The 15,456-nt window shown below is 42.7% G+C and overlaps 1 protein-coding gene across 1 annotated transcript in view; it reads right to left on the bottom strand.

Annotated features, from left to right (window-relative positions):
• The window catches only part of cUnh12orf56 (chromosome Un C12orf56 homolog), a gene marked incomplete at both ends in the record, with an annotated part of 94,754 nt that overhangs the window by 8,159 nt on the left and 71,139 nt on the right, over positions 1–15,456 (bottom strand). Inside the window, 6 exons of the mRNA XM_084330994.1 lie at positions 1,995–2,072; positions 3,646–3,720; positions 5,378–5,468; positions 9,806–9,895; positions 10,686–10,789; positions 13,748–13,892. Of these exons, the coding sequence (XP_084187120.1) occupies positions 1,995–2,072; positions 3,646–3,720; positions 5,378–5,468; positions 9,806–9,895; positions 10,686–10,789; positions 13,748–13,892 (583 nt within the window). The remainder of the gene's footprint in view (positions 1–1,994; positions 2,073–3,645; positions 3,721–5,377; positions 5,469–9,805; positions 9,896–10,685; positions 10,790–13,747; positions 13,893–15,456) is intronic.

Raw genomic sequence — 15,456 nt, 5'->3', positions numbered from 1 at the left:
TGCTCCATAGACAATGAATGGGGCTCTGACTTTACGAGTCCAGATAGATAAATAGATAGATAGATAGATAGATAGATAGATAGATAGATAGATAGATAGATAGATAGATAGATAGATAGATAGATAGATAGATAGATAGATAGATAGATAGATAGATAGATAGATAGATAGATAGATAGATAGATAGATAGATAGATAGATAGATAGATAGATAGTTTCGTAGAAATATTATCATGTCATTATACATCTGTGTTACAATGAGTATTCTATCATAAAGGCCCAGACTATAGGTCACAGGATTGTGTTTCTTCAGAGCCATAACCCAAGGTTATGGGAACTGTTAGACGAAGCTGTTTACCTTCCAGGCTATAGCCATAACATAGTCGTATTATTGATTATTCTAACCAGCCATTTTGTTCTTGTGAGGATACTGTGAGGATTGGCCCATTCCCCGCCACACGCTTCTTCAAGGTACTGTGATGATTGGTCCATTCCCCGCCACACGCTTCAGGAGCGATTACCAATTTCCATCACGCACCTGTTGTAGTTTGTAATTAGCGCTCCAGAGGCTTCATATACTCTGGCCTTCTATCAATCGTTGTCGGGTCGTTTTGGATTACTACTGCTATTGCCTGTTCCCCCCCGTTGTTGTGCCTCGTCTACTTCTTCTCCAGGACGTCTTTGGAAGTCGCCGCTGGTGTATATCTCGATCATCCGTTGGAGCTGTGCCTCGTTGCCCGCTTTACGCGTTTGCGCTTTGGTGAGTTTTTGGAAACAAACCTTTTGGATTATCTGTTTTTTGTGTGTTTGGATAACACTGAAGAAATACCGTTTTTGTTTTGTACTGGACTCAGCTAATTGGTGTGTTAGGAATAACACTGAAGAAATACCGTTTTTGTTTTGTACTGGACTCAGCTAATTTGTGTGTTAGGAATAACACTGAAGAAGTACCGTTTTTGTTTTGTACTGGACTCGGCTAACTTGTGTGTTGGTACACCGAAGATCAAGTCACTTGTGATTTATACTGGACTCAACTAAGGAGGACTGAACTGAACTGCACTGCCTCTGTGTACAGTTGGATTGATTATTGACCACTCTCTCTCTCTCTCCGTTTCCTCCCCGAGTTGGATCCGGGAGTATCTGCAGAGCCGCAGAGGTAGTGGCGCCTACGCCGATTCCCCACCTCTAAACCGGGAGGATCTGCAGAGCCGCAGACAACTCTGCCGAAAGCATTCTCCTTTTTGTAAATTCTGATTTGTTATTTGGCTCATTTTTGATTCTGTAATAAATACGCCCTAGTGTTTGGCTAACTCTGAACTACCTGTCTGTGCCGTGCTGTTGGGGTCGGTTTCAAACCATAACAGTTATTTTCCTTCATAGACGTCATTTTCATGTATTTACTGTAATTGTATGTCTGACCCGAGCGCGCTCCTACTTCTTGGTCAGACATTTGTGTGTACACTGTTTCTGATTATGAACTGAGCATTTCCTTGTATGGCCATATGAGGGAATAAATCTATGGTCATTTTTATTCAGCTTGGACTTAGAAATTGTTTACTGCCACTCACTTTTCTGCTCTTATTATATTTTCCACCACAATAGATAGATAGATAGGCATATAGATAGATAGATAGATAGATAGATAGATAGATAGATAGATAGATAGATAGATAGATAGATATATAGATAGATAGATAGATAGATAGATAGATAGATAGATAGATAGATAGATAGATAGATAGATAGATAGATAGATAGATAGATAGATAGATAGATAGATAGATAGATAGATATAGATAGATAGATATAGGCATATATATATATTTGATAGACAGACAGACAAACATAGATCAATCGATAGATAGATAGATAGACAGACAGACAGACAGACAGACAGACAGACAGACAGACAGACAGACAGACAGACAGACAGACAGACAGACAGACAGACAGACAGACAGACAGACAGACAGACAGATGGATAGATAACCTACCATATGAGGATGAGTCTGGAGAACCTGGAGGATCCAGCCCACAGTCAGGAAGTCCTCCACAGTAGAAGATCTGCTGGCCTGGAAAACAGACATTAAACAACATTAAAACATCCATGTATGTTAAAGTGCTGAGTAGAGGCTGCAACTTGAAAACACAGAATCCATAACTCATGTCTCAATTTTACCAACGGATTGAGGACTATGTGATCAGTTTTGTACCGTGGTTTCATTCCATGTTTCTTATTCCTCGCCGTGCTGCACTTGTATGAGCTACTGAATTTGTAATTTCTTTTACTTTCAAACATGAAGATAACTACATAAAGAGGAATTCTACAGAAAATGACTTTTAAGTTAAGGTGACAGTATACCGACTGCGTAAAAACGAAATACTTTGGCAGGTTCGTAAGAACCAAATGACGCATTTGCAGAGAATATGGATCTCCGTGTTGGCTTTTGGCCGCCACAGTGTGCACCGGTTCACTAGAGGACCAGTCTGATCCTCAGCACACTGGCTCCCAACATGTGGTCATGTACGACAGAGGTACATGAATTAATGACTTTTATTTATATAGCACCCTTCACAGCACAAATGCACAGGGTGCTTTACACTACAGCTTAGTATATAAAAAACACAATAAAACAAAATCAGAAATAAATGACAACAACAGACAGCAGTTAAAAAACAGTGAAACCAGATACAAAGTAGAATAAAAGATTTTGGATAAAATCATGAGTCACTAATTAAAAAACAAAACTATAGGAACAGTGAGGACAAGAAAAAGTGCCTATGTATGACCAAAGGCCTGTCTAAACAAATGTGTTTTTAGTTGTTTTTTAAAAGAGTTTTCAGAGGGGGCAGTTCGCAGGTCCAGGGGGAGAGCGTTCCAGAGCGTGCTGTCACCTCGAAGGCTCGATCACCCCTTGTTTTCAGCCTGGACCTGGGGACTACCAGGAGGAGCTGATCGGCAGATCTGAGTGAGCTGGTGTTGGTGTAGGGATGGATGAGTTCAGTGATGTAGATAGGGGCCTGAAAGTAAAAGTGAGGACTTTGAAGTGAATTCTATAGTGTACCGGGAGCCAGTGCAGGGATACCAGAATGGGAGTGATGTGACATGACTTTTTTGACCTTGTGAGTAGCCTGGCTGCAGCATTTTCGACCATTTGTAGTTTGTCTGTGGATGATTTGGTGAGACAGGTGAAAAGTGAGTTGCAGTAGTCAAGCCTAGAGGAAATAAAAGCATGCACGGACAGTTCTAGTTCAGAGTGAGATATGATGGTGCGTAGTTTTGCAATGTTTCTGAGGTGAAAAAAGCAGGTGCGTGTGAGTGTTTTGACATGTTTGTCTAGGTTCATGGCCTGGTCGAAGACAACACCCAGGTTTCTCAGGTGGGGACGTATGTTGTCTTTAAGGGACCCCAAGTGAGTGGCCACTCTAGCTGCAGTCTTTTCAGCTGCTACGATCAGCACCTCCGTTTTTTTGCATTTAACTGGAGGAAGTTACTCCCCATCCAACTCTCAATGGACTCTCCATAGTCCACCGTGTTTCTATTTCGGACAAGTCCGCATTCATTTTCAGTATACTGTGGCCTCCTATCATTCTGCCACTGATTTAAACCAAAGGAGGGACATGAGGACAGACAAGGATACTAACCTCCTGTCCCAGAACTATCAGCTCAAACAGCAGAGAGCAGGCTGCGTCCTGGTACTCTGTTAGCAACACCTGGAGCTAACACACACACACGCACGCACGCACGCACACACACACACCCACCCACACACACAAAGAGAAACATCAAATATACATTTGCTGTGATAACATTAAAGTGGTAATCCAGATTCTAGTTTGTTTTAGTGACATCTATTGGTGATACGCGATCGTTGCTGTTGCATTTATTTACTTGCTTTCTATCTAGAAGATTCACGCTAATTACTGAGTTAATCTTCTATTCGTTCCAAACAAACTGCTGTTGTGCTGGATGATTTTCCGGGGAATGTCATACCAGACACCAGTGTTTAGAACAGCCAAGGACAGCAAATGTAAAAGCATTCATGAACTGGTTATAAATATAATCACTATTGTGTTATTAGATTAGATTAGATCACAATTTATGTCCGTAACAGCAGAGGTAGGGGGATTATTATAGAGTTCAGTGTCCGTATGGCAGTGGGGAAGAAACTATTTTTAAAGCAGGATGTTTTGCTGGTCAGAGATCTGTAGCGCCTCCCGGAGGGCGACAGCTGGAAGACATGGTGTGCTGGGTGAGTGGGGTCAAAGATGATTTTCAGTTGGTGATAGAGAGTGGTACAAACAGGGTGCGATCCACAGGGGGAGCTGTGGGAGCCATGGCTCCCTTAGATCAGCTCACCTGAATACATGATTTGTGAATCTTTGGGGGGTCTCTAAATTACTGAAAATAAATGCTACTTTTGCCATGCATTTCAAATGTTTCTGTTATTTTCTATATCGTCATCATCGTGTATAATAATAAAATTAGGCTATTTTGATGTATTAATGATTTCCGCACAAATTCACCGTAATAGACAATAGCATAAATCTATGGGGTTGCGGGCGGCACTGCAGATATACCCTACTCGTAATACGCATGGAACATGCATGCTATTCTTGCGTTCACCATTCGGAGCGTGGCGGCGCTGCACTGCAGTCTGCACTCTGCAGGCACAAATAGACGCATCCAGGATAATGTCGAAAGTTTTTCTAACCAATTTTGATTTTACAAAGAAGACGAAGCAACCTGCTGCGGGGACTACTTCTGTGACATGCAGATTTTGAGAATTGGGCAGACCATCAGGACAGGTGGGGTGGCGATAATGTTGCATTTTTTTACTACTGGAGATGAGGAGTGACTTTTAATAAAACTGCAAGAAAAACAAATGTAATTCTCTCCGCGGCAGTGAGCTGGAGTCTCTCTCTGACTCTCTCTCTCTCTCTCCGCGGCAGTGCAGTGAGCTGGACTCTCTCTCTCTCTCTCTCTCTCTCTTTCTCTCTCTCTCTCGCGGGCGTCTCTCTCTCACTCTTTCCGGGGGCGTCTCTCTCTCTCTCGCGGGCGTCTCTCTCTCTCTCTCTCTCTCTCTCTCTCTCTCTCTCTCTCTCTCTCTCTCTCTCTCTCTCTCTCTCTTTCCGCGGGCGTCTCTCTCTCTCTCTCTCTCTCTCTCTCTCTCTCTCTCTCTCTCTCTCTCTCTCTCTGTCTCTCTCTCTCTCTCTCTCTCTCTCTCGGCAGTTGCAAGACTCAGGGAAGCGATCTGAGATTTTTTTTTGCGCCTGACCAACCCCCCACCCCCCCCCGCTCCCGCAAAGATCCTGATATGGATCGCACACTGGGTACAAATAGACATTTATTGAAATGAAAATGTCCCGAGATTACCTCAGAGTGAAGGGCGGATCCCTGCTGGTAGTCTGTCCGTAGCTCAGGATCACAGACCACGGCCATCAATAACCTGGCTGTCAGTGAACCCCTGTAGGGAGAGGCCAGGTGGTTTGTGTGAACCTCAGATTCAGATCCACTTCAATACCAACTCATAGTATTGTCATAATGTCTCATCCCAACCAAAAGGCACAAAGGCACACATTATTTCCCAATTTCCTATTCTCACTGCTTGTGAATTTAGTGCATATAATATATACTGTATTATGTAATATATATATTGTACTATGTATGATTACATATGATTAAGGATATGATATGTACAGTAATATGTTTGAGAGGATATTGTAACTTTCTGGTTTTAATACCACTTGGTTGTTTTGTCTATCTATTGTCTTATCTATTACCATGTTTATATTTATAAGTTTGAATAGTAGCTGATGTACTGCATCAGCTAATGGGGATCCTAATAAAATTAATTAATAAAAAAATTAATTTAAAGGTCCCCTGTCTTATAAATGGCCCTTTCCAGTGTTTAGCATTGTTTTCTAGCAATGGGGGTTTGTATCAATGGGGTCTGTGTCTCTAATTCTCATTTGGGCTCATCGGTCCAGTCTCGAGTTCACGAGATCCTCCCTCACACGCGGCCGTATTCCGATCCGTGCAATAATATTCACAGGGGTATATATTGTCATTTGAAACAAGTTACCAATGCATTGTCCTGTGGGATTATGCCCCCCTGCTGCGAAATTAATTAGTATCCCCCTAAGCCATTCTGATTTGACTGTTTTGCTGACGTGAATAAGGCACTGGTTGTAGTCACCGCCAATGTTCCTTCTAAGGTGTGCCCATGCGTGCGCACGCACATGTCCAAATGCTCCCGCGCACATCTGAAATCTGTCGCGCACAGAAACGTTTGTGTAAAAAAATAAAAGACGTTTCTTAAAAAACAGCAGTCAGCTTGGATGCACGTACATCGCGGTCTTCTCTCCTACAGCTTCTCTCCTTGTTGACAAACGCGCACACACGCTGCTGGGGCATCTACGGATAGCTCATTATATCAACAGCTGATATGTTGCAGGCTTGCAGCTGTTGGCTAGCTAGCTATCGTTCTTAGTTGGCTAACGTTAGCTACCTAGCTACTAGCTAGCTAATACTGGCTACGTGCTACCTATTAATTCGCAATGGAATGGCTAGCTAACTAACTGTACAAATCGATGTGATTTGCTGAGACCGTATTTTGTACGGTTGGCTGGATTGGGGGTGGCCAGCTGTCTGGCAGTTCGTGGTGCAGTAGCTGGCTACAGTGGCTAGATAGCTGGCTAATGTTAGCCAATATAGCTGTAACTGAACGCCAATGATGCTAGCCTTATGTGGTCTTATGAGTTTCAGTTCAGAGGAAAATACTTTGACTATAATGGTCAGAAGTAAATTAACTGTATATACTCTCTTTTAGAAACTCTCTCTTAAACAGTACTGTATATCTTGTATGTCATAAATGTCTGTATCCAACAGTACTGTTTATCTGTATGTCATAAATGTTATGATGAATTGAAAATGGGGGACCCTGATGTAAACAAGACGAAAGTCTTTCTCTGGTCTGCATCCCCTTAACACTTTGGATGCCACGGACGTGATAACACGTGTTATCAGCCCAACGCCTGAATGCCCAGCATGACAATTAGCGTTTTAATTTTTTTATTAGCGATCTGAATTCATATTTCATCATCCGAGTCTACCGTTGGGAAACCAGCCCCATCAGGAGCTCAGATGTGAAAAAAGCGCCCCCTATCGTCTCCCGGATGGTATTGCACCCATTGGAATGGAGTCAATGAAAATGCATGAGAAAAAAAACCTCCGGAATCCACATTTTACTTCTCACGCATGTAACCGGAGATTATCCCAGTCATTCTGGACCATCAGAACAGCGTCTAATATGTGTTTACAGTATGTAGCGTTGGATCAATAAAAGGATCGATTTTTGGAATGGCGATCAGAGTATGAGGAAGTGGTTTCCACTCGCTGTGTACAGTAGGTCTAGGTAAATTGTGGGCGGGCATTAGCTACAACCACAGAGCCAATCACATCACTGTCTGCTACCCAGAGCCTGAGTAACGTCATTCAGGCCTTCAAATCAGGATGGCCTAATTTACTGGAGCAGGAAATTATCTGAGCTGAATCAGAGCAATCCGCCAATATGGTATTTAGACACTAAAACACATTGATACTAACTCCTATTACTATAATACAATGCTAGAGACTGAAAAATTACATTTATAATGCATGTCACCTTTAACAATTGTGTGTATTGAGCCATACTGTATTGTACCCATTCTGCAATCTGTTAATACAATTTTCAATCAATCAATCAATCTGTTATGCTTAACATGCAGTACTATTAACTTTACTTAATTTCTAAGATTAGATAATTTAGTTATTTTTAAATGTCTGATCTAAAGATAAACAAAGGGTTTTAAAAGTGTTTATTTATCTTCTCTTATAGTACCAGAGAGAAGCTGAGGAGAATCGACCAGCAACAAAAGCAAAATTTAGTTAAATAAAAAAATTAAAATTAAAAAGAATATATATATATTTATCTTTTTTTTTAACTTTTTAAAAAAAAAATTACATTTTAAGATTTAAGATTTTCCCCCGTGGTATCGAAAATGGTATCAAATATCGATACTTTTCAAGGTATCGTATCTAAGTTAGAAATTCCAGTATTGTGACAACACTAGTCTGGAAACAAGTTACTTTTTTCTGATGTGTATCTGACTAACAAGGAAAGGAGGAATGAAGCAGAGGGGAAGGTGAGAGGTTAGAGAGAGAGGATAGAGGGAGGGAGAGGAAGAGAGGGGGATAGAGAGAGAGGGAGGGAGGACTTTGCTCTGTATCGTCAATCAATGGTCAAATAAATATTTGGTTAAGGAATATAATATGTCTTTTTGTATTATTTCTGTGTATCAGCCAAATGTATAGATGTTTATGTTAGACATTGAGGGAAATTAAGATGATCAGATCTTTTACAAACTGCCGCTTATCAACTAACCGGTTAATCGGCAGGTGACGTATGTTGCTCAGTAGTTGCTGATGTCTGCTCAGGAGGTTTGAGTGTTTGCTCAGACAGAAAAGAATTTGAGGGAACATTGGTCACCGCCCACAATCAACAATTCGCTCAACAACAGAGCGAGTGGAAATACTGACACTTCCTCAAACGGGTTGACGTGTGCGGGTGCCGACAGAGACAGCAGAGAATGAGCGAGCGAGAGAGATAGAGAGAGAGAGAGAGAGAGCGAGGGACACCGAGCATTTACACACACACTCCCGACCGCACGTGCGCAGGGAAAACACACACGCAGTCGGGAGCACTCGCATATCACTGTCAACCTTCTGCAAAATTCTACACCTTTCTAAAATCTCTGTAGATCATGCGAATTCTGCCAGATCACGGCGTACAACGTTATTTTGATCATATTTCATATTTTCGCCATGGTATTCATATTTCACTCACGGAGCCTTGTCTGATGCTGTGGGACTCAGCACAACTCTGCAACGCTTCAATACTGCCACCTGGTGGATGATCGGCGAGTTGCCAAACCGGATATGCCGGTTGGATATCGGTGCGTCTTCTAAATACGTCCGGACACTCGCATATCATCCCAGGACTCTAGCCACACACGGTGGATATGGATCGCTGCCATAACTCAATAATCGACATGATTTGGGCGTGTATTAGTATTATACAAACCGGAAATGGATCGCCTCGATCCCCATCAAATAACTGGGATCTGTTTGCTCCAGTATCATCGCCCAAAGGAGGCTGCCGTGACTTTCAGCGTTTTTGTTTATTATTATCGATGCAAACTGCTCTGATCTATATATCACCCATACCACATAAATCATTTAACGACGATCACGGAATTATAAACGACCCCCCCCCCCCCCCCCCCCGTTCACCCGCACATGATCAGTCATAACGTTTAGGACCATGTACAGTTGACATTTTTAATATAGCGTGGATCGGTATCAAACGGCATTTGATAATCTAATATATGCATTTATGCCTATATCTCACGTTCTAGGAATTACTGCAGAAAACGATAAAAACATATTTATACTCTAGACGGTATTTTCGTATGAATGTGTGAATGAAAAAGTAAAACGTTCCTACATCCTGAACAATAGATAATCGATGTTGAATGGGCCATAGTAATGTCAATTTAGCAATACAATTTAAAAAGTGATAGCCCTGCAAAGAAGATAAACATCTCCATAGACTTAGACTGGTGGCAGTGATCAAACATTGATGGATATAAGCGTGGCAGTTAATGTGTTAAAAAATTAAATAAAAAGATTACTCTACATACAATTTTTATTTATAGCACCTTTAACCCATTGTAGCCTAAAACAAAGAGGTGTTCTGCTCACTTTTTGGTGGTGAGCATATTAAGTCTAGCCGGCTCCACCTCCGTCTCTCTGAACATGATGGCCAGGGTCTGGGCGATCAGCGTGCACAATCTGAGAGGAGAGAGAGAGAGAGAGAGAGAGAGAGAGAGAGAGAGAGAGAGAGAGAGAGAGAGAGAGAGAGAGAGAGAGAGAAAACAGGGAGAGAGACATGTAGAGAAGAGAGAAAAGGTTAGAAATGGAGAGAGATAAGAGAGAAAGAGAGAGAAAGAGAGAGAAAGGGAGAGAGAGACAGATAGATGCACACCAAGCTCTCCTGGCCTTTCCTGTTGGCAAACGAGTTCCTGCAAGCAAAGCCCAGTAAACAGAGTGTTGAAGTTGATGTTGAATAAACGTTTAGCGTTGTATTTCGACATCCCGCCTCCGACTCCTATTCTTCGGCGCTACAAGAGATTACGGCAAGATTTTATTTTGTAAACTACATTTTGTGTCGTCGTTTTTAGTCAACGACATTGCATGGATCATTTCGTCACGTTAGTGTCACATGATCTCCATTAACGTGACGTCTTGTTGTCGTCAGGGGAAAAAGCTTTGTTGACGACCATATTTTGTCAACATTTTCGTTGACTGCAACACTGCAAAACGATGACATTAAAGGAACACGCCAACATTATGGGAAATGTGCCATACCGTCTTCTCCAGAGTCTTCTATTCATTTGTGCTCTCTTCCCCCTCTCTTTTCTCTCTCCCTCTCTCGTACACACATACTCTCACTATTTCTTTGTCTCTAGCGTGTGCACGCACGCACGCACGCACGCACGCACACACACACGCACACACACACACACACACGCACACACACACGTGCACACGCACACACACGCACACACAGATAATGACTCACAATAGCTGGTCAGCAGTGTGTCCTTTAACGCTGAGCTCAGCACCCTGACAGCTCTGTGAGGAATCCTCTAGGGTCTGGACCAAGAACTGACACATATCACTAGACTAGAGAGAGAGAGAGAGAGAGAGAGAGAGAGAGAGAGAGAGAGAGAGAGAGAGAGAGAGAGAGAGAGAGAGAGAGAGAGAGAGAGAGAGACACACACACACACACACACACACACACACACACACACACACACACACACACACACACACACACACACACACACACACACACACACACACACACACACACACACACTATTATCATTATGCATAGTGTATGTAGACTATGCATATCAGGGTTGGGATCAATTCACTGTCAATTCAGTCGATTTAAAATGTAAACAGAAATGGCTGTTTACTTGCTTGATTGATGAACATTGATCCTAATCACATGGCGGCCATTTTAAACCCTGTTATTGCTTCCTATTGTGAGGAGATTTTGCCGTTTTGCTCCTGCCCGCCGGCATGGGATTTGTTTTGATGAGAGAGAAGAGGGTGAACAGCCCTCAGCTAACTGTGAACGTGGAGTTTATTGTTCTGTTGATAAAGCAAGTTTTGTTTGGAAAGGCCTCCTTTGAGCCGTAATGTAGAACTCCTGTGGATCATTTCAATCAACCCATATGGCACACAGACACAGTATTAAGGACATCAATGAACTCATCACAGTCTTGTCAGTTGTCTTTCATTCTCATCAGTCTCAACAGTCAACATGTTTCTGCAGTAACCCTGCCAAGGTGTGGACATTGAATTTACAACGATATAATGATGTTGAAAACATCCTAGTAGTACAACCCACAGTTGAAAGGGAATCGATCCTCCTAACCCCGCTATATATTCTCACCCTCCAGGACAGCTTGCATAGTGTTATATTGTATGTAGGCATTATATTATTTTTACTATATAATGTGTTATATTGTATGTATGCTATACATAGTATAGCTAATAGCTATGTATGTGTATGCTATAACTATATCATGTGTAATATTGTATGGAAACTATTAGGGCTGTCCCCGACTAAGGATTTGGATGGTCGACTATGATTGGCCAACATTTGCCGTTAGTCGACTATTGGTCGACAAAAAAAATAAAAAAAGGTATAATATTTAATTTTTTTTTCATTCCATTTGGGCTGTGGGGGGTGCTTAATGTCTGAAGGAGTCGACTGAAGGCTTCTTGTCCTCTGCAAAAGCATGCAATTGGTCCACTGATGGATACATCTTGATATTTGTCTAGTCTAGTCTAGTGTGTTCATTAGATGGGTGAAATCCTCTTTCAGTGCCTCTGTGCCCGTTTTCGTAGGCAGTTAGCCACGCTTCTAGGCCTCTTTTCTTATGGAAAGAATGATAAAAAAATTAAAATAATAATAATAATACTTTAAAAAAAAAAAAATTATATTATATATTCGACTAAGAGGTTGGCCAGTCGACTACGGCTCCTTTCGCCCGATTAGTCGACTAATCTACTAATAGGGGTCAGCCCTAGAAACTATATTATATTAGTATATAATGTGTTATATTGTATGTACAACACATAACAGAATGTATATCCCGGACCGTATTTTATTCTTTATTCTTATTCGTGACTTTTGTTTCTGACTACTGTGAGTGATCTGTAGTGCTGAATTTCCCTCTGGATAAATAAAGTATTTGTATTGTATTCTATTCTATGTATGCTATATTATATTATATAACTATATCATGTGTAATATTGTATGTAGACTATATTATATTATATTATATTACTATATCATTTGTTACATTGTATCAGTGCATGTGAGCGGATCGGAGCGTGAGCGGCGCGGGGCGCCGAGCGGCCGGTTTTGACGTGAGCGAGGAGTGGGTTTTAAAATGAGTCGGCGCGACGTCTGGAGCGAGAGTTCTCCTCCGCTCCAATCCACTCCAGGTCGCTCACAGTGGTTTAACACTGTTGATGTAATATACATGCAGTACAATGCCAAAGCAACAGATGGCAATGTACAAACATGAAGGCCATTTTCAACCAATGAGAAGGGTGAACCTGTGATATCCTGTTCAGGTTTCACTCCTCCTCCTTCACTCACTCCTGTTAGAAAAAGTATCGACGCCATTGTTGTTGACGTTAGCTTACATGCTAACGTTAATGGCAGCGACCATAGCATTGTGGCTCGGCTAGCCTATCATCGCTTAATAGAGCTAGTGAATGGATAAACAACGTTATTTAACATTGCAGAATGGGTACAATTACAATGCGGCTCAATACAAACAATTGTTAAGGGGCCCAGGGGTTGTAGACTGTTGTAGTTTGAGCTAATTTACACCATGCTCCAAAAAAAATAAAAAAAACTGCCAAGCGATCTGGCGCGGGGAGCGGGGAGCGCTCGATTCAAGGTGAGCAGGGAGCGAGCGGAGAGCGACTTGGGGGCGGGGTCAACATGAGCGATTAGCGGAGCGGACCAAGCTTTAAAGAGCGAAGAGCGGATTTCTCGGCCGCGCCGATCCGCTCACGTGGCCTGCATTGTATGTAGGCTAGGGATGTCCAATATTATCGGCCGATATTGGCATTCAAATGTGATATCGGAAATTATCGGTATCGGTTAAAAAAAATAATATATATATATATTTTAATCTTATATATTTATTTAACCTTTATTTACCCAGGCAAGAAAGTAAGAACACATTCAGATTTTTTTTGGTCAAAAGTATGCATAATGTATGTTGTGTTAATTCCACGACAAGAGATATGTAATGTTAATTACCTGAAATTATTCCGTTTTTTGGGGGGGGAAACCCTGCATATATCGGTATCGGTTGATATCGGTATCGGAAATGAAGAGTTGGACAATATCGGTATAGGTAAAAAAGCCAATATCGAGCATCCCTAATGTAGGCTATATTATATTATATTACTATATAATTTGTTACATTGTATGTATGCTATATTATACTATATAACTATATAATGTGTTATATTGTATGTCTGCTATATTATATTACTATATCATGTGTAATAGTGTATGTAGTATGTGTGTATCCTCCTCACCCTCCAGAAGAGCTTGCGTAGTGTTATATTGCGGTGAGCTGCTGTTCTCAGCTCCTGCAGGAGAAGATACAGATCTTCCAGACTGACCCCCTCCTGTAGCACCTCTCCACTCAGCTGACGGAACAGGTGGGCTGTCCGCTCCCAGCTACACGCACACACATGCACACACACACACACACACACGCACACGCACACACACACACACACACACACACACACACACACACACACACACACAGACACACACACACACACATGCACGCTCGACAGGAAACACATATGCACTCAGGTATAATCAACCAGAATGGAGTGTGTTCCGCGACAACACAGACAATATTAATGACTACACGGAAACAGTGCTGGACTTTGTTTGTACTTTGGTAGAAGAAACAATGGCCTCTACCACAATTAGAATTTACCCAAACCAAAAGCCCTGGGTAGACAAATCCGTCCGTGAGGCTCTGAAAGCGCGCACCTCAGCATACAACGACGGGCTTGTGACAGGCAACATGAATGACCACAAGGCGGCGAGATACAACGTAAGGAGGACAGTAATAGAGACAAAACGGCGCTACAGGGATAAAATTGAACTTCAATATGAACAGGCTGACTCTAGAGGTATGTGGCAGGGCCTCAGAACGATGACAGATTACAAAGGCACCTCCCTCAAGCTGAACAGTGACATCCAATTGGCAAATGATCTCAATACCTTCTATGCGAGGTTTGAGGCTGTGAATAACAACACCAGCCTACAAACCACTGCAATGGAGGGGGGGGGCACTGCTGATGGAGACTCAGTGTTCAGGATAACAGAACATGAGGTGAGGAGGACCTTTAAGAAAGTGAATATCAGGAAGGCAGCAGGACCGGACAGTATCCCCGGCCGCGTCCTAAAAGTCTGTGCCGACCAACTGGCCCCGGTATTCACCGACATATTTAACCTGTCCTTAGAACAGGCTGTCATCCCCACCTGTCTGAAGAAGTCCACCATTGTCCATGTACCCAGAAAATTCAAGCCTGCTTGCCTCAACGACTACCGCCTTGTAGCTCTCACCTCCATAGCCATGAAGTGATTTGAGAAGCTAGTGAAGGGCTACATCTGTTCCTCCCTCCCCATCAACCTGGACCCCCTGCAATTTGCATATCGCCCCAACAGGTCCACGGAGGACGCCATAGCCCATGTGCTGCACACAGCAGCATCACACCTGGACAAGAGGCAGGGGAACTATGTGAGAATCGACTACAGCTCAGCATTCAATACCATAGTCCCCTCCAAACTCATAGCCAAGCTCAGGGACCTGGGCTTGAACTATGACCTCTGCCAGTGGGTTTTGGACTTCCTGACGGGCAGACCCCAGGTGGTGAGAGCAGGCAACTGCACCTCCTCATCCATCACTCTCAACATAGGGGCCCCCCAGGGCTGTGTTCTGAGTCCCCTCCTCTACTCCCTGTACACACATGACTGTGTGGCACAGCGGAAAAACAACACAATCATCAAATTTGCTGACGACACAGTAGTGGTGGGCCTGATCTCTGCAAACGACGAGAGGGCCTACCTGGAAGAGGTAAAGGTTCTAGCGGTATGGTGTCAAGAGAACAGCCTCTCCCTGAACATCAGCAAAAGAGATGATTGTGGACTTTAGGAGGTCGGGGGTCAGGGACTACAGCCCCCTCAGCATCGACGGGGCACCGGTTGAGAGAGTGAACAG

This window comes from Notolepis coatsorum (assembly GCF_963971535.1).
Source record: "Notolepis coatsorum genome assembly, chromosome: 15".
Taxonomy (NCBI): domain Eukaryota; kingdom Metazoa; phylum Chordata; class Actinopteri; order Aulopiformes; family Paralepididae; genus Notolepis; species Notolepis coatsorum.
This window is presented reverse-complemented; position numbering and strand designations above follow the sequence as displayed.